The following is a 19,772-nucleotide window of genomic DNA, read 5'->3' as shown; positions in this document are numbered from 1 at the left end:
ATTTTAATTAGCAAAAGAAACCCACAACATAAGTACATATTGTGCCTAACCAAAGCCAACCAAGCGTATTATTGACCTGACCTACTGTGGAATTTGTAAGGAATTCCCTTGACGTGATCCCGGAACGGAATCACAGATGGGCATAGCGCTACCACGCACTCACACACACACACACACACACACACACACACACACACACACGCACACACACGCGCTCTGGTTGTGCCATGCTGGAAATATCTAGGTTAGCCATCAATCTGCCACTACATAATAAAAAACCCACAACAAAATAAATCTTTCTACTGCGGAAGCGTATTATCAGCCATGATCCCCGCTCTGAGTCCCTGCCCACAATGTGCTGAATAAGCCTTATTATGTGAAATCCGATCCATCCTCTTTCTTCCACCTTTTTTATTTTTCTGTGGTGACTACAAACGTCCTTGATGCCGCCGGCTCTCCCTCGTCCCACTCACCATGAAAGCTGACGATTCCTCCGGTAGCGGTAGTGGTGGTGGTTTAGCGGTGAGGGGGGGTTAACGGCAAATCCACCTAGCCTATAGCGTCATCTCGTCCTTCCGATGGGGCTCACCTCCTGGCAACCGGACACCCTTAGCAGGAGGTTGCGAGGATGGAGGAGATGCAGCGGCAGTAGCGGACGGAGGGACACGCCCCGCGCCGGAGCCCAGATCGCGGCATGTTCGCTGCTAAGAGCCCCCTCTGCTTGGTTCTCTCGCTCTCCCCTCCTCCGGGCCGTCTGCTCTGGTGAGGATGAGGGGAATGGTGTGCGAGCGAGCGAGTGCTATCTGTGACTGAGAGGAAGGACGGCGGCTCGGGGCGCGTGGACGTGGCCTGGGAGACGCGCCTAATCGAGCTCAGAGGGGGGGATCGGGTTGCAGACAGGCAAGGCAGAATGAGGGGGAGAATGGAGACAGAAGTGTGCTACGACCACGGCTCTGGAGGGTTTAACTGTCTGCTCTGCTTTAAAGGGGACAGATGAGGGTTTTTCCCCGCAGGTACTTAGTATCAAACTACAACATTAGTTCTTTATTGTACATTGTTAACTACAGTATTGATCCAAAATGGCTTATAATAGGAAAAGGTCCATTGACTTCCTGTTTCAAATTGTAGAAATGGTAAGCCCCGCCTCTTCAGAGTGGCATTTCATTGAGACAAGCACCAGATTGTTATTTTCATGTTTCCATTTTTGTGTGTGACATTTTAGAACCCCGTCTCGGCGGGAGGGAAGTTGTGCTCAAGCTTCAGTTGTAGGACAAAACATGAATCAATCAAAATAGAACTTTGAGTTAACTAATGAGCTTTTAACCTCGTTACAACAGTGTTTCCCCTCATCATAAAAACTTATTTTGCATCAATTTTAAATGTTTTTTTCCCTCAAAGTTGGTCCTACAGTTAGGAATACCTTTGCTGAACCCTTCCAGGAGCGACATGTTGGAATAGCCTGGTACTCATTTAACCAAAAACCTGGATTTTGACATCTGTGGGCCGAATGGTTGTTTAAAAAAAAAAAAAAAAAACATTTTCTAAAAATGTACCAATTAATCTATACCAGATCTTTTCATGTAATAAAGAAAAAAATGGTGTTGCCGCTGTGAAGATGTATCGTCAAAGCTTAGTGTCAAAATGAGACTGCCATGTGCTGTCTGCATCGAATTATTACGCATTTTATTCTCTGCAAAGGAGGATGTGCACCTTTAGCATTACCGTGACAATAAACTCTGATCTGGCCTTTGAAAGTTATGAAAAGATTGTTCATCATTTTGTTCATGATTTGTGGCACTTTAAACTTGAATTGTTTAATCTGCTGTGGCCCAGTATATTTTTGGTACACTTTGTCCAGCACAATGTTTGATTTAAGTAAATGTTAATTACGTATTTGTTTGAATTCCTGCTAAATCCGTAACAGGTTGATAATGATAATAATAAAGCCTTGTCCAGGCAAAACACTGTTGTCATTCTTCACTCCAAACCCTGGGGCAGTAAGACACTTCTGTAGCCTTGGCTGCTCCAGGACAATAAACTAAATTTAACATTGCTTCAGGTTGTAAATGTTTTTAACGAGGCTCTGGTGCGACTCACGTGTGGTCACATGGTTGTTCTTTCATCAAAACAGCCTTGTGTTTTCATAGTTTGATGCCAACACAAACCCAATCATTGAAAATACATTAGAGCTAAAGTGAGGAGCGGTACCAGCTTGAAGAATGTAGCCGTTCTGGTTACAAACACTGAAAGGATCTAAAATGCCCCACTAAAATGAATTTAAATGTTCACTTGCCTCTTGGGGCTGGGACTAGCATCATTTAGGAAAGATGAAGATTGTTTCAGCTTCCATTTTCTGATATATTTAGACAAAAAAGTGTATTTCTTCTCATGGTTTTGTCCATCACAATATTCATTTCTCAAGGGTCTTTAGATGTGGAGGAAAAACAAACAAACAAACAAAATGCAGTCATACTGAATATTCAACCTGTTTTATCTATATAATCAAGCCCTACGTCTTATAATTGCGGCGGTGTTGCAGGAGCAGTGGCAGTTCTGCACAATGGCACTTTGCATATGAACGCCACTTGTGTTCTCTTGATTCACTGCCGCTCAGAACGGTGTAAATAATATGTGGTGCCTACGTCCTCCACGGGAGAGGCAATGTGTGTCAGCAGCGCCATAAGAAGTGTAGCAAATAAAGACTGGAGCTCTAGCAGCACCGCCTTCACCCACGTCAGGGCAGGACAAAAGCTGAAACCCCAGCCTGGTTAGCCGACTCCACGGGTCAATATTAGGTTACACTGATAAGACCGGCCCGCCATGCACAGATGCACTGCAAAAATCATGCCCGTTCAAGTTTAAATGACTCTCATTTCAGATGTTCTATTTTTGACTGTTTCTTGTTTGTGTTTTTTAGTAGGGGGTTGACAAAAGTATTAAAAATTAGATACTACTCAATATTAAAGCTGGTGTCAAAAAGGAAACTCACTGGAAAAAGACAACATTTGAACTTTTAGATTGTCTTGATCAGGACTATAAGACCACATGGTGATACTGTCATTTTGTGTCTCTATTATTTTCGATACAAAATGCTCCTTTCTTTTCGTTAAATATGTTTCTGGCCTGAAGGCTTTGTTAGAGAACAGCTGTAGCGTGAAGAGTGAGACATTCGGCAAAAACAGGAAACGAACCCTTGACAGAGAGGCGGCAACAACCCCACAAGTGCAACGTCATTAACTACTCCGCCACCGGCGAGCACCATAACATTACTTTCAAGTGCAATCTGAAAAACTAACAGGTCAAATGATCTTACCATAATACTAAGTACATAAGAGTTAAAGTATCACCTTTTTTGCCAAACCACAGACAAAACAAGCATGTTAGATCTGTTGAATTGTTATTATCATAACTCTAGGCCACACAGTTGAAGGTTGTATTCTGCGCACGGCACACAAACTTGCATTGAAGTATATGAAAGCCTCCTGGCCTCAGTGTCAACAGCGACAAATACAGGCTCAGTGTGTGCTCAGTGTGTGCTCAAACAGCTCAGGCCGGGGACAATAGCAGCTCTGTGGAGGCTCTAATTACACGCTGCCATCTTGTCCCAGGTTTAGTTGACCAGAGTGGAGCGCTGGTTCTGTTTAATTAGATGCTACTGTCTGCTTCCTTAATGACAAGGAGATTTCAGTGTCCAGCTGGCCATTAAACTACCGAGCCGCCAACGCGTGACACACAAAGGGGAAACAATTAGTCACATGGCAGTCTAACCTCCCCGCCACTACTCAGAGCAGGATTCAAGGCATAGTTAAGGGGTAAATACTTTAATCTATTAAAGTACAGCTTCAGTTCCACAATGCTCATGAATCTGAGGATTTTCACAATACAAAAAATCCAATGTGATTCTATGTATTACCCTATTTGGTTTAGAGGGGGGAAATAAATAAAGTGCCTTTACTATATTAAGATTTGATATCATGTAATACTAAGATCGATCCGATTTAAAAACAATGACCAAATACCAACTCGATCACTGGGACCAAAACCACTTCAAGTACAGATATTCTATATCATTCTAAATGCCCTTTTTACCTGATTCACAAACACTAAATTTAAGTATTTCACCGATATGTTTTTACAAAACAAAACTTGAGGTTACGTGTCATAGGCAGAGTGTGGTTTGTTTTTGCACGTCTAAACTTAGATCAGGTCGTTGTGGCCCTAGAGTCCACGAGTCGTCCGGGACTGTGCAGCTACAGATAATCAAGTCCGATTAGAGAATTATGGCCTTCACTTATGCCTTTTCCGTGACGTTTCAGCAGTTTAAAGCAGAAACACACACACACACACAAAGCCACGCAAAGCCAACAGCCCTGTCTTTATATCCAACAGTGAAGGTATAATACAACATACAACACACACTCAAACAAGTTTTTCACAGCATTTTCTCATATTTTGGGGTGCCAATATTTATTTGAGGTGCCAATATTTATTTGAGGTCAATGTGTGAGGGTGAACAAAATTAAGCTTTGTCCCACAGCTCACCCAGTGGCCTTGTATGCCATTGCCACAATGACAAATGTAGCTGGAACGCACCTTTTGGATTTTCTTAGGGTCTTTGATGGGTCCTTCCCGCAGTGGAACTTTTCCAAAGAGCTTCCAGCCTGGATCCCTCTGCTCCACCGGCCGTGTGTCCTTCACTCTGCGGGCGAACAGGCTCCTGAGCACAAACACAGGCGAGAGGTCAGAGAGGTGAGGCTGGGGACAAACTAAATCACTGCACTCGAGTCAGAGAGTGGTGGACTACACAGCTTGGATATTTAAGAGATTTTGATGTAGTAACAAACAAATGTAATAAGCCAATTACTCTGCACAAAGTGGACCAATGAAATAAATGGCAAAAAAAGATCTATGTCATCTCAAAACATTTAAAAACAGTGATTTATGTCAGATGCCCTTGAGATGGCTGTGGCAGTTGCCCCTCTGAAAGCTGCATTTTGGAAGGATTTTCTAATTGAATTTCAAACTGAAAAAGCTTCATTCAGGCAGTGCCAGAGATTGAATCAAAACTCTGACAAGATTAGAGCTGTAAAATACATCTATGAATGGGATAAAAGCCAATGTGACCAGACAAGGTGACACAACAAATGCAGCACTGAAATTCATGTGTTGTCAACATTCAGCAACACAAACAGAACGCTTGAAGACTTACAAGAACAAACTCTTTAAACATCATTTAAGTGCCTTACCGCAGCAAAAAAAAAAAAATACAAATTGATAAGGAGAACGCTGTCTCAGGTGAAAACTAGATAGAAAAAAGCAGAAACTAATAATTTCTCTCCAAACGTTGTGATAAATCGCTGCATTTCCAGTAATAACTTTATTGAACAGACGTAGCACTTCAGCTTTTCCCGTTTATTGAAATGCTGCACTCATATCAAGATAAACAATATACATTTCCAGAGCATGACAAATACAATTTTTTTTAAAACCAAACCTGTTAAAACACGACAGAAGCGCTCAGAAGTGAAATGAAACTAAAAAATGTGGACACTAAACTGGAAGTCATTTGTTTAATCTAGTTTTAGCCACATTTTACTGTGCCAGAAACTTGGAATTGCATCCTTTTTTGTGTGTGAATTGCAGTTATTGGAAGCATGATTAAAAAAAAGCATAATTCCGGTACTAATCGGATTACTTTTAGGAAACATTAGTTATGTTCCGTCTCTGGAACCAGAGTCAGGCCAAGAAGAAACAGTCCAACCGGCTCTAAAATGAACCGGTCTAAGGGTCAGGGCCAGTCGAAACGTGGCTTTGGCACCAGCTGCGCAGCAATCTATAGAAGGCTGAGTGTTATGCAGGATCATTAAGGTTATAGGAAGATAAATGCTGACAACATTTTCTTAAGAAGCCATAGGAGCAAAAACAGGCTTCACCAGATCTTGAGCTACATGAGCAGAAAGCTGGAAATTTAGCTTGTGGTTCAGGCTGCACAATATTGGATATTGTCAAAATATGTATTAAAATATCGCAATAATCATTTCAGTTCTATTAAAAAGGACACAATTTAGGCTACTTTATACTGAAAAGGGAAAATTATGAATTAAAATGTGTTTTTTCCAGTGTTTTTATTTTAAAAACTAATTTACTAACAGCTAACTAACCACTAACAGCGCAAAATAAAGTCTAGAAATGTACGATGTTGATGTGGTAAAAAGGGTTTCATCTTCCTCATTAGGTTAAATACAGCTTTAAGAACTGAATGGGCTCACGACACTAATTCTTCCTCTCCTTAAATCACTGAAACATATTTTTACACATTTTTATTTCTTTCCAGACAACGTTTACTGACAATATTGCCTAAAGGTAAAACTGCCAGTCACTTTTGCCGAGAAACAGTTGAATTCCAGTCTGCTTAGCGCTTCCATTGCAACAACACTGCTGAGTCAGGAGGAGGAGAGCGCGGTGTGACTTCTTATGCTATAGTCATTGATTTCACGTCAGCCTGCATATTTTCCACTTGTTACAGTAAGAGGGAGGCTCCAATAACTTATTTTAAAACACAGATATTATTATACAACACGGGTGCAGTGTTCAAATTCCAAAACCGTCAAAGAAATGTCAAGCACGCACAAAGCAAAAGCCCCTAAAGCTGAAACGAGAATGGAGAATTGCCACGTTTTACTTTCTTCCAGACATAGTTTATAAGTATGATTAAATGTCAATAAACTAAACTAAAAAAACGATACATTCAAAGCACAAATGTAATAGTACCAATGACAAGCTAAACTAAAAACTGATTTGCTAGTGCTAAAGTTCACCTGGTGTCTCTGAAGTTAAATGAATTTGCAAGTTTTACAAGACAAAAAAACAGCATTATTTTGTTTAAAGGTTTAAAGAACACCCAAAACAAAAGTTTTTGCTTTCAACATTTAAAAAGAGCAGCAATAAAGAAAATGGAAAGAAAATCTCCACAGATGGAAAGGTCAAAGAGTCAAGTTAAAGAGCTGTCGACATCTCACGACACTCGACAATGAACTTCAACAACCTCATCGGTAGTTTTTAGTGGCGATAAGGAGGACGAAAGAATACGCCGTCATTGTAGACATTTGATCAGATTAAACCAGTACAAACATGTGGCCACGCTAGTACAAAAGACGACTGTAATCAAAAAAACTCACAGGAAACAACAGGAAAAGTGCCGTGGGAGGCCGTTGTGTTGTGTGGTTATGTATTTTTATTGCCCATTTATGGCTTTGTGACCTTCACTTTACCACTCACAGCTCTCATAATCAACCATTATAAAAGAAAATGGTCAATTATAAACCAATTTGATGAACTGTAGTGAACTTGAAGTCTCTTTCCCAAACATTCTATGCCAAATTACTTACTACGAACTACAATTCCTCAAAAGTAGAAGTGCAGGTTGCATCAAAGAGCGCCTCAACGTGACAGAAACCTGGCAGAGCTGGTCGAGTGCTTCTGTGCGACAACAAACCAGGCACTCTATTGCATTGCTGTGGTTCTTAGTGGAAGGAAATGTCCACGACAAGTCCTGTACAAACACAGTGATAAGATGACAGAGTGGCTTTAGCAGTACAACAGAGGGGACACCTGGCTGAAGCGTTCACGTAAAACCACGCCAGGCCAAGGGAAAACCACGCCAGGCCAAGGGAAAACTGCTCTGGGCTGTGGGCTTTTACAGAAGGGCAGCGGAAGACAAGTAAACCAGCAATAAAAGGTTAAAAAAAACATTCTGACCAACAATGGAATGTGTCTTACAACGTTGTCAGCATCAACATTATAGATAATAGGTCAATCTTTCCAAGAGCATCAACAATTAAAAAAAAAATCAATGAAATATCGACTTCTAAATGATGTTTCTGGTTGGGACAAACCCGAACAACAAGGCCAACAGACTGACCAAATTATCTGGCGTTCTTATTATATGCACTGAAAAAGAAGGACACATCAGAACCTTTTCTCATTCGAATGCTTTACAAAAACACTATTATTTATCTAGCCTTGCTTATAATACACACACTTTGATGGCTGGGAATCTGTGCACCAAGGGGAATTGAACCTCTGACCTTCTGAGGACAAAAAAAGGCAGAGAAACTAACCACAGTGAGAGTTTATGCAGACTTAAATAGAACTGCGACCGGCACCGACAATTTCACATCCTTCTAAAGCTTTAAAATCTGTTAAACACTGATAAAAACAAATGCAATACTTACCTGTTCGCAATCTATTTTCCTACCTGTCGATGTAGAGGACCAGCGAAGGAACTGCCATTTTGCTGTTAATCCCAGTTAGCAATCGGTGCAAAACTCCAGCCAGAAATGCTCCTTAAGTCAATCCTCCAAGTGAACCAGTGCCATTGGCTCAGTGAGCGGAACTGAGGGAGCACACGGCTCACGCAACCGTCCCGCCCACTCGCTCAGAGCAGGGAACAAGCCGAGAGCGAAGGAGGGAAGGAATAAGTAACTTGTGTGTGCCGAAGGAGAGAGGTTAGAGTGGCCGCTGAGTGCAAGGCAAGGTCCACTGCTAAGTCACGTGCACATGGAAAGTGTTTTTAAAAGTACTTGTGGAGAATAGTGTTTGATTCCAGGGGACATGTTACGCACAAGCACGTTTAATGAGCGTTGAGCCTCGTTACATCAGCGTTCCCTCGTCGTTAGTTTACTCAAGGGATCTCGAATTCTGTTTTCCAGGGAGCTACATTTTTTGGAGGGCTAAGGTCCGGCGCACGATGTCTCCTTTAAAGTCTGCATGAAAATGTTCTCCTGTTTGTCTAATTATGACTTAGTTTGGTGGTGCAGAACCTGTGGTAAATATTTGTCATAGTATTATTTATGTTGAGTTGCAGATTGTCAAGAAGTTTGAAAACAGTTTAAAATTATAAGAAGTTGAGCTGAGTTCTAAATGGAATCCCTCTGTGATGTCATCAATGTGCGACGTGCTATTGAAAACAGTTTACACTTAACTGATAGACTTTGACAGCTTAAACGATCATTAAACTATATAGAAATGTTATATGGTATTATTGTTTGTTAAATCATAACTATTGAGTTATTTATATGGACTTGTTTACATTTAGGTTGCTAGGTAACAGTTACCATCATATTTGTACTCATTTATAACCAGGAAGTACAATTATAAACTTTACAAAAATGGCTAAACTGGGAGGAAAATAGGCAAAATGTTTAGTTAAAGCTGAAATATAGTAGTGTTTACTACATTTTAGTGAAATGTGTTGTCTCAAATGGATCAAATTTGCATTATTACAATATGTGTAATTGTGTTTGTTAAACCACTTCCATTTAATAGTTTAACATCAAGATTGAAGCAGAGGGCAAAGTCAAGTGTAGCCAACAGGAGAGATTTGAACATAATGTAATATAATTAATATATAATAATCAGCAGCCATCACTGCTCCTGAGGAGATGCCCGAGCGGCATTGAAGGATGGGGCAAATGCAGAGAACACATTTCCCTACGGCGAAAATAAAAACAAACGCAATCAAATCTAAGTACTAATGTGAGAACAATTTGCCCGTTTTCTACTTGTAATTACACAATTGCACAACCAGATGGCACCCATGTGCTCTCACATAAAGTTTCATTCCGAGTGAAAAGGTTTGCTAAACTCGTGGATCACACGTGCTTTATTTAACATGGATTTCACTTCAGTGAAGAACCACATGGTTTTTGCATGAGATTATCCATCATTTACCTGCATGAGCGAAGGGAAGAGGCTAACGTTAGCGACTTTACAACGTGACTCTTGAGTGCGTTATTCATAATCACCAAAACAGTGCATCAAAACAGGGTTTATAGGAGCTTTTCAGTCGTGTTGTGCAACGGAAAAAGACATTATCTTATCGTTATCAGTCAATCAAGTACGTATGTTTTGTTTATTTGTTTGCTTGAATAATAACTATTATTCGTAATTATCAGAATTCAATTTTTTCCTTTCTCATCTTAGCACTGAACTGTATAGTATGGAACTATTAGAAGATAAAGTCCACATGTAGTTTTACTTATTTGCATACAGGCACAGAGAAGCACGAGCTGTGGCCATGTTGTGTGCAGTGAAAGTGAAACCAGACAGACCACTATAGATGAGCTACTGTAGACTCCAGTTAGCTCAATTTTGGGAATTTTGAGCATTCTGATAGAACATTTTAAAAGAGTCTTTTAGGAGGTCGTCTTTAAAGGCACTTATGTCTAAACTGTTTTTATCCAGCCTCTTCTCCCTTTGTCTTACTGAGTCGCCACAGTGTACCAGGAACATGAAGATCTGTCAGAGGTTTATGCCAGATGCCAATCCTGTTGCAACACGGCACATATATTATATATTGTGCAAAAGTCTTATCCAATAAAATTGAATTCCATCCACTGGACAATAGTTTTGAAAAAGGTTTTTAAGACACTGCAGGTGAACAGGAAAAGAAATCTTGAATTTGTTTGTCACGTTCATGTTTGAACACATGAACAAGACTTTCAAATGTTTTGTGTGGAAACACAATGGTTATTAACGAAATTGCCAATTCATAGTATTTCCAAATGTAGAAAATTATTTTACTTAAGTACACAATGAGGAGTACCGTAAGTGGGAAGGGGATAGATCTGTATTGTTATAGCCATTTTTATTATGAAATTAATCAATGTAATATTTATGTATGCATTGCATTGCCTTATGCCAGGGGCCTACAAACTACAGCCCGCGAAGGCAAGGAAAGTTTATTTGTAGAGCACAAATCAAATATAAAGGCAATTCAAAGTGCTTCTCACATCAAAGTGCTCGACACAAAGCCATCCATGTGCAGCAGCATGAGGCTGCAAAGAGGCCAAACACATGCGTGTGTCTGGGCTGCAGATCCAGCGGACTGTGGGTGAGCTCGTCCCAGGGTTAACACAGACAACCATTCACTCACATTCATTCACTATGGCAAATTTAGAGTTGCCAATTTACCTAACACAGATTTAAATAACAGAAGCGCAGATCAGTATTTTATCTGACATTAATCTGCCTCATATTCATGCAGAAAGATGCACAAGGTTGAATGAATGGATGTACAAACGAACGTCAACACGGCGACACACGGAAGCGCGTGCCGGGAAGCAAAACTCTTCTTACAAAAGACAAACGTTACAACATAAAACAAAATTCAAGCAGAAAAAAAGTTCACAGCCAGAGTATTACCTGGAGGGAAGGAGAAAAAAGAAGTGAAGATGTGAAGGGCCAGGAGCTGTGCAGCCAAACTCAGGGCCTAAGGATAACATCATGCAGCCAAGTGAATAATACATCTAAAATTCACCAGAACACAGGAAATCACTTTTCTTGTGTGTTTCTGGCTCGACCCCCAGACAAATAACCAACAGACAAATAACCTACAGACAAATAACCTACAGACAAATAACCTACAGACAAATAACCTACAGACAAATAACCTGAACGGTGAACCATGTCCTATTGATTAGTTTGTATAAATTGAGATAAATGTTCAGACAATAGAAATTACACTTTGTTCCGGCCAAACTAAGCTATAAAATGATTGGAACAGGAGTTTGTTCTAGTGACAGTCGCTCTCGGAGGCAGAAAGGTTGGAGACCCCGGCTGTTTGTATATTGTATTATATGTGTCGGGCACTGCAGATGGAATAGTCTGGTACAAAAGCATCTCTTCAATGTTTTCTTTGATTAATGCTCCTGTAACTGGCGCCCGAGAAATAAACTAAAACAATAAAATAAATATATAAGGCTGAAAACAATTGATGGATTGCAGTTTAAATTACTTAATTTTGTGGACATTAGAGCCACAAACGGCAGAGATTTTGGATCTTGTTTAGCATTTTAGTCAAGTAAATCTAACCGAGAGTAAGAATTTAAATCCACCTCGTCTTCTGGAGCTAAAACGTAAATAAATCCGGTTTAGAATTAGATAAACAAATCCTTGCATGTCCAAGATTGGCGTGAGTAGGTGCTACTTTAACGGCTGATCTTTATGTCTCTGCGGGAGCAAAACGCATTTGGAGAAAACTGCCTTTTTTCAAGTAACAATGTTCTATAGCTATGAATGTTGGTTCAATTACACAATAAAACATTTTTATGTGCAGATTTGACAATGTTGTGGTTTCCAGGGGAACGTTTATATGTTGAAAGAGCAAACTGCGTCTCCCCTTAGGCCGCAGTGATTTTATTACTTGGTTTACGGATTTTGAAATGAAATATATTGAACAGGCGGATGGGGGGGGGGCGTGTTTTAGACAGAAAGAACTGACGCTTAAGTGTGCACCCTCCCCCACCCGCTGCGCGCAGGGACAGACCCGCTCCGTCGCTCACTCCCGCAGGAGTTTGGCGAGAAATTGCTTCACGCGCTCTTATCTTTTGACTTAATATCGCTTTTTACATTTAATTTAATGCTATTTTGCTTTGTCGGCGGTACTTTATAAAAATAAAAAATAAAAATTGTATTTATATTGTATAAATCAATAATCCAAGTGCGGCGGATCCGTAAACCAAGTAATAAAATAACTAAGGCCTTAAGAGTGAAAATGTTTGGCTTCTTCAGTTCATCTGATTGCATGTGCTCGGGAGTGTGTTACTGTTGCAAAAATACTTTCCAAAATCCATTTACCCTTCATTTTGTTACAATGAGTACAAAGTCAAACTAGATCAAAAATGTGTCCATCCCAAGTTAGAAGTGCTGCCTTGTGTGTACAGCCCTGTAGTGACCTTCGGGGCTGTTAATACTGCTCTGCTTTCATTACATCACATAAGGCGTTTTGGGGAACATTGGCTAAGATCTGTGTGCTAAACCACAGTTGAGTAACTTCTCCTTGTACTTGCCTGTTGAACAAACTTGCCAGTGGCCCCGGCTTCTTCTCCGACCTCACCGGGCTCCACGCGGTCTCCGGCGATGACGTGAGCGTCACGTCTGAGAAGTGCGCCGAGCCGCTGTTGTCCGTTTCCAGGGTCACGATGGCACTCGAATCGGACGTCACGGTGAAATTCAGTATGTCTTCGTTGGAAACCGACAGGTCCGTGCTCATGCTGGACACGCTGCATACCGAAATATCGTCGCTTCGGTTCAGGGTCCCGGAGGTGTTTGCGGAAAGTCTAATAGCGGGGCTGAAAAGACGGGAATTGAAGCCGCTGTGGGGGGAAGTCGACGATTTGTGAACGCCGTTGCTGTCGTTGTCGAGCGCTAAAGTGGCGGGCGAGTCGTAACTTGTGGATTGGTGGTTGTGAATGAGGATTTCTGGAGGGTGGATTTCTAAAGTGGGAATGCCAGAGTCTTGGGAGGTCAAGCTGTGGCCGTCCGGGTCAGAGGAGTAGTTCTTGTTGCAGAAGAAGTGGTGGGCGGAGCAGTGGGCTGGGCTGATGGAACAGGGGGCGGGGTTACAGTGATGCGGGGCGATTTGGAGGTCGGAAATGGGGAGCTCGTCAATGTGGTGGTGCTTCAGTTCGGAGCCGTTTTGGACTGTGACTCCTCCAGCGTCACCTGGAAGAGACAAAAGTTTGATTTTTTGGTTTGTTTTTTCAAGTATTTCATAGAAAGAAAAAGAGCAAAAGACGTGACAGAGAAAAATAAATCAAATATTTAGAACATAAGACGGCTACATACATCGTTCAAAACTCTTGTGAACACTTTTTACACTCATTTTACACATAATTTGGATGCTCAGAATGCATTATGCAAACGATTGTTAAAGCTGGGTACATGTCTTTCTTAGAAATGAGTAAATTCAGTCTGCCCACCCACAGTGAAAAGCAGCACTTTGCAGACAGCACTCAGCGGTCTGATTATTTCACAAAGTACTTCATGCCAACCCAGACGCAAAGGCTGAAAGCAGTGCTTTGATTGTATGAGCTTTGGCCATTTTAAAGATGTGCACGAGCCTAAAAATCATCCACGTTTACAAATATGAACAATGTGCCAAAGGGTTTGTGAGATTGATTTAAATACATATTTCCTCCTTTGGTGGTTTGAAAATTAGATTCCCCAGTTTTAAAAGGAGGATTTGAGAACTTACTCCATCCACTGAATCTTTCAGGAGCAGCACTTGAGGTCCTTTCTCTGGATTTGGAGTCAGGATGTTCATCAGAAGGTCATAAATCCAAACACAAGAGCTTCACTTTACCCCCATATTAGGATTTGTGTTTCCATTGTGTAGTCTTGAAGTACATCTAGTACCAGGTAACACCAAGACTATAACTCTACAACACAGGACTGGTGTTACGTCACAAAGGCGCCGGTCCAGCTGGCAGCCCGGTGCAACGCTCCGCTCTTTTTTCACACTTATGTGCTTTATCTTTTGTATTTTGTAAATATTGTTTCTACTTTAGTTGTACGATCGGGACACGCGCTGGAATCGCTTAATTCAACTTGTTTCGACTTTGTTCGGCTGGATTATTGAGTGTTTTTCGTTGTGTCGTCGTGATGTGCGCTAGCTCTGAGCTAGCCCCCCCGGCCCCACCGCGCTCCTCGGCCACAGCTGCCGTATGGATCGGCGCCGGTGCGTTTATACAAAGGAGGAACTCATGAAACTGTGGAAAACCATCGTCTTACCCGGAGATCGTCACGTTATTCCGGCGGACATCCTAATTTTTCCCCTCCATCCCTTGTTGGGAAATGGGAGGTTTTGTCTATAGGAGTTTTTGTTTATAAGAGTTCTTCTATTGAGAGTGTTTTTTAAACTTCCTATATTCTGTGATCTGTCCTTTTCCTCTGTATCTACTGCGTTGTATCAATGAAATTTCCCCATGTGTGGACAATAAAGGATTATCTTATCTTAGCTTATTGTTTCTTGCCAAGACCGGGCTCTGTTCTGTGCCACTGTTTTGTCAATATTGGGTGGAGCCAGTCACTGACACTGCCACTGCCAATAATGATGTAAAGAATGCATTTATTTATTAAAAATAAATCAATATATCATGTCCAATGCTTTGAATAGGGCCAAGCACCATTAATGATTATCACTTTGCAGCTATAATTATGTAATGAGCATTAACATTAGAGTTGTGTTATTTTTGTTTTTTTACCGCTAACATCCCAATGATGCCATTTTTATTTTTATTTTTTAGTCAAACAAATGATGATATATTGATAATATTCCCCAAAATATGTTAATTGAAGTTACATCAAACTGAACTCCCTTATACATTATTTCCATCAGGGGATGAATAAAAGGGAGTTCAGATAGAGTACAATGCTCGGATCTTGCAAAATTCTACACACAAAAAAAAAAAGTACATGATGAATAATGAGCCCCAAAATGTAGTGTTCCATCTTTAATTTATTAAACCATGACATGTTGGCCTATGATGGAGATTGAAAGCCTTCTGCTGATGCACTAAAAAGTGAAAATATCTGCCGCAGAAGCCAGCAATAATAACAGATTAACAAGTCAGAAAATGTGAGTATTCTTTGACTTAGTAACTTAGTAGTAAACAGTACAACATGATAAAAGGGCTTGTATCGGATATATGAGGGAAGCCATGGAGGTGAAAGCTAATCCCACAGTAACCAGGCTGTAACTGGACTCTGCAGTAACCTGAACACCGTTGCATCATTCTCTGCACTCGCTGTACGCCGCACACTGCAGAGCGTTTCACAGGGGAAATGTACAAGTTCATTTACAGTGAGTAAAACCTGGTAAAAACACAAATTATAAATAGTCATGAGGATTTGGGCTGGCACCAATCCTTCGACCACATTTAGGTCAAGTCTTGTTAGCGGTCATTGTTAAGTGTGTACATCTTTTGGGGTTTTATTTTAGATTATAATTGTGTGCTAAATGCTAACCAACTTTAAATTGAGATTTCTGATGTGCTTTTTGTAACAATCTAGTGACACAAAACATTTAATTTTACATGTTATTGGTGAAGCAGATAAATGACATAAATATAATGAAATAAACATGTTAAATACTTTAATATGGGGATTGGCTTCACCGTTCATTTAAATGTGATGGAACATTTGAATTTGACGTCAATCTGGTTAGCATCAGCTTTTCTCCCTGAAGATATAGGTTTTATGCTATACTGTGGAACATTTTAGGCAAAGCAATTGTTTTTCTTGTCTTGTCTTTGTAGAAATGCTCACAATATCTTTAAAAAAAGTACCAGTTATTTTTTGTTGAAAATGACATTGTATTGCAGTATTGTCAAGTGTTTTATTATCAATGTGATATCAAATCTGTGCGAGTCTTTTTCTAGAGTCTTAGTATAGAAATAAAAAAAAATTGTATCACGGCAACACTTTAGCCAAAGTAATAGCTGTATAGAAGTGGAAATTATTGTCACAAACTAGTACAGAATCGCCTCTCTGCACTCCAAGTTCTCCAAAATCTCAGAAAAACTGTTTAAAAATAAAGAATTAATCATTTAATCCTACTATAAAAAAAAAACTAAAAAAAAAAACTATGACATTGATTGAGTGGCTTGGATCTGGATCAAAAAATAATTAACAGTTTTTTAAGATGGAAGAGTTCAAATCGACTTGTTTGGGAATTGTTTGTCGTCTCCCTCAGGGGCCCCAAATTATTTAAGTCAGACATAAATTATATATATTTTAATGTTGCTGTCTAACATTCAAATCTCTTCATAAAAGAGGGAGGATACAACTTGAGGGGACGTGGTACATTTAAATGTCACCAGGAGGAGCATGTGGGTTTGTGTACATGGGGTGAGCGTTTGGAACCACTTAAGGGAGCTACTCAAACAATGCACAAATATTAAACACAGATAATGTTTCCATGAGATACAGGGAGGAGGAAACATTCTAGTCGTTAACAACTTGAGAAATAATTGGGTTATACATTATGTAACAGACATGAAAATTGCTATAATTAACATTTTAATTACCATTAAAACCAAGCTACAAATCAATTTATTGTATTGTATGTATTGAAATATAATTAATACATGCTTCAGTGTGGAATGTATCGTATGTAGAAGAGTTATTGAATAAGATAATCAACCAAACATGTGCACTGTACTGCTGAAGCTACTCGTTTTTTCACCCAGTCGCCCCCCCCGTACCCCGGGTGTTGTATCTAAAAGCCTGGAAAGTGTCCATATACGGGCCGCACCTGTCAAACTGCAGGTGCCCACGTTGTAACACGAGATATTTACACATACTACTATAGTATAATAAAAATAGGCTTACTATGTACACAAAATGTAATTAAATTTACAGATGTAGTGCAGCACTAGTCTTAAAAAAAATAATTAATAATAATGATTTCTGCTTGTTGTAGCCCATTATAAAAACCACATGTGTATGAATGAGAGAGTGTTGTGTAGGGCCCTCGCGATACTATATGTACCCGGCACAGGGGTCACAATACGATATATATCCTGATACGTGTATATTCTGATAGAATTCCCTCATTACGATACATATCCCGATGCCTTTTTGAAAAAGGGTCCTATAAGTGATCTGTTCTTTTCTTCTGTATCTACCTGCGTTACATCAATGAAATTTCCCCATGTGGGACAATAAAGGAATATATTATCTTAAAAAAAAAAAATAATACGAAATTGGGTATTTTTTTACTCTGGATAAGAAAATGTATGAAATTTCATGTTTATCCACAAAGCACTGTTTTATAACTAATTTATGCTCTAATAACTTCATACATACATACAAACCAACTGATCCAAATATAATATATAGAACACATTCTAGTGAAGTATTGAATGATTCTGATCAGGTCCACAATCCTAGTGTTGTGAGAGAACACAGGACAGCCGAGTCATGAGAAGAACTGGTTTGAAAACGTGACAGTTCAATCCCTCGACAAGCTTTACAAATGATTGACGTATACAAACTAGAAAAATCATTATAACAACCTGCTGGGTGAGGTATAAAGAATGTGGGTGAGCAAATTCCACTGATCAAAGTCTACACAGATGTGATGCTTACCTACTAAGAGGATTATTAATCAAAGTGCATGTCAAATATATCATGAAAGGCTGACACATTTACTGGAGCTTAACCTCTGACCTTCAGTGGTCATGTGATGGGGTGAACGTTGTACCATAACAGTGCACCGGCTCGTAACAGCGCCATGAATGAATACAACGCTCCACCATTTTTATAGCCGCTGCTTAAATAAACATGCGTCTCCCATTGTCTTGTCTCATATTTTTTTTAACTTTTGTGATTGAACAGACATTTTTGTGTTGGATGATGATGGTTGTGCTGGACTTGGTGCGGGTGTGGACATGACAGGGGAGCGGCTGGGCAGGGTTTTGAGTCAAGCGGGCTCTGGGCAGGGTTTTGAACACATAGACAAAGACGGCAGATTTATACTGGTTAAAGGAGCTATTAATGGAAATGTGTTTACTTTGCTAAATGCGTATGCCCCGCCGGGAAGTGATGTCAGGTTGCTCTGTCGTAAATACAAAATAAAACATGAATTAAACTGAGCTTCCATGAACCTAGATCTTTGAATATAGCAAATTGAATCGTTACTGTAAAGAGCTTGTCCAAACATATAACAAACAAGTCACTGCAATTTTGGGGGTTGCTCAGGAGACATTTCCATATCATAAAAAAAAAAGGGAATGTACTTTTCTTTTCTTTTTTAGGATTTTTTGGGCCGTAGGCTTCAATTGTCGAAGATGAAATTTGAAAAAAAAATCCAAAAAACGATTAAATATTTGCAGCGATAAGTTCATGAATTCAAGCTGAAAAAAGAAGGTGCAAAAGTTTTAGTGACGCAAAACCCAGACGTGTGAAACAGCATCATAAATAGAAGATAAATCACATCAGATTAGATTTTAAATTCAAAGCAAGGCCCATAAATCTATCTTAATTTCAAACATTTCACTTCACAAAATAATAAACACTGAGGACCAAAATCACTGGGATAGGCTCCAGTCACCCGCGACCCCCAACACGAACAAGCAGAGAAAGGAACAAAATAATAATACATTTATCTGGGGTATGAAATCATTTCCAGCATGATTGTGTAAACTTATGGCCATTTGTTTAGCCTAATTGCTCATCTATTCAAATTTTTACTCATTAGTCTATATCCATCCCTAGTTCCTGATAAAAGCATAGAGCCAATTTTTTTTGCTGTACAGCACTCCTAAATAAAAGCCGCTCCAACGAAATTTACAAAAAAACTTTACACATGCACCGGTCAATAAGCCGCAGGTGCCCACGTAGTAACACGATTTACACACGCCAGTTGGCTTTTAAACCGAGGGTCTCGTGGTGCAGCGGTCTAATTAGACTAATTTCTCAGTGAAAATTGAAGCTTAAGAAACATAAAACACCCGACAGCTGTCCCTGCTGTGCCCGCATTCATTTCAATCCGGCAGGTTCTTAAACTGCAGACCCCCGTGTATGGCATGTCCGCACTCCACGTGTGCGTTTCACCGCTTCTAGATTCACTTCCTCATTGGACTCACTTATCTGTGAATACGAGTCTGATTGTAATGAAAGTGTTTTGAAGCTTTAAATAATAAATAAGTAAAAATAATAAGTAAAAATAGGTAAATTAACCGCACAGATTTAATGACCGCAGGGTTCAAAGTGTGGGAAAAGGTAATGACCTAAAGTCTAAAAAGTACAGAAGTCTTTATTTGAAGTGACAATGTACAGAGACGTTAAGTTCCTAAAAACAGATGTTAAACCCAAAATTATAGCTAGGTAGCAGTCCCCAATATGCAAAAATGAATTATGCAACAGAACAGGTCTCGTTTTGGGCTATTTTTCAAGGCTTGGTCGCTTTGAAGGAGTGGCAGTCC

At 39.9% G+C, this 19,772-nt stretch overlaps 1 protein-coding gene across 3 annotated transcripts in view; it reads right to left on the bottom strand.

Moving 5' to 3' along the window:
• Positions 1-19,772, bottom strand: part of tbc1d14 (TBC1 domain family, member 14) — a 41,413-nt gene that overhangs the window by 21,040 nt on the left and 601 nt on the right. The window contains exons 2-3 of one of the 3 annotated variants that reach the window (XM_072458889.1): positions 12,852-13,506; positions 4,594-4,717 (exon numbers count right to left, since the gene is read on the bottom strand). In XM_072458889.1, coding sequence (XP_072314990.1) covers positions 4,594-4,717; positions 12,852-13,506 — 779 coding nt within the window. Of the gene's footprint in view, positions 1-473; positions 736-4,593; positions 4,718-8,257; positions 8,389-12,851; positions 13,507-19,772 lie in introns of those variants that run through there. The other 2 variants (XM_072458887.1, XM_072458888.1) reach the window with 2 other exon arrangements.

The sequence above is a fragment of the Eucyclogobius newberryi genome, unplaced genomic scaffold (genome assembly GCF_026437365.1).
Source record: "Eucyclogobius newberryi isolate DKJ021-1_F unplaced genomic scaffold, fEucNew1.0.hap1 SCAF_22, whole genome shotgun sequence".
NCBI classification, from domain to species: domain Eukaryota; kingdom Metazoa; phylum Chordata; class Actinopteri; order Gobiiformes; family Gobiidae; genus Eucyclogobius; species Eucyclogobius newberryi.
The sequence above is the reverse complement of the archived record's forward strand: the minus strand, read 5'-3'. Positions and strand labels throughout refer to the sequence as shown.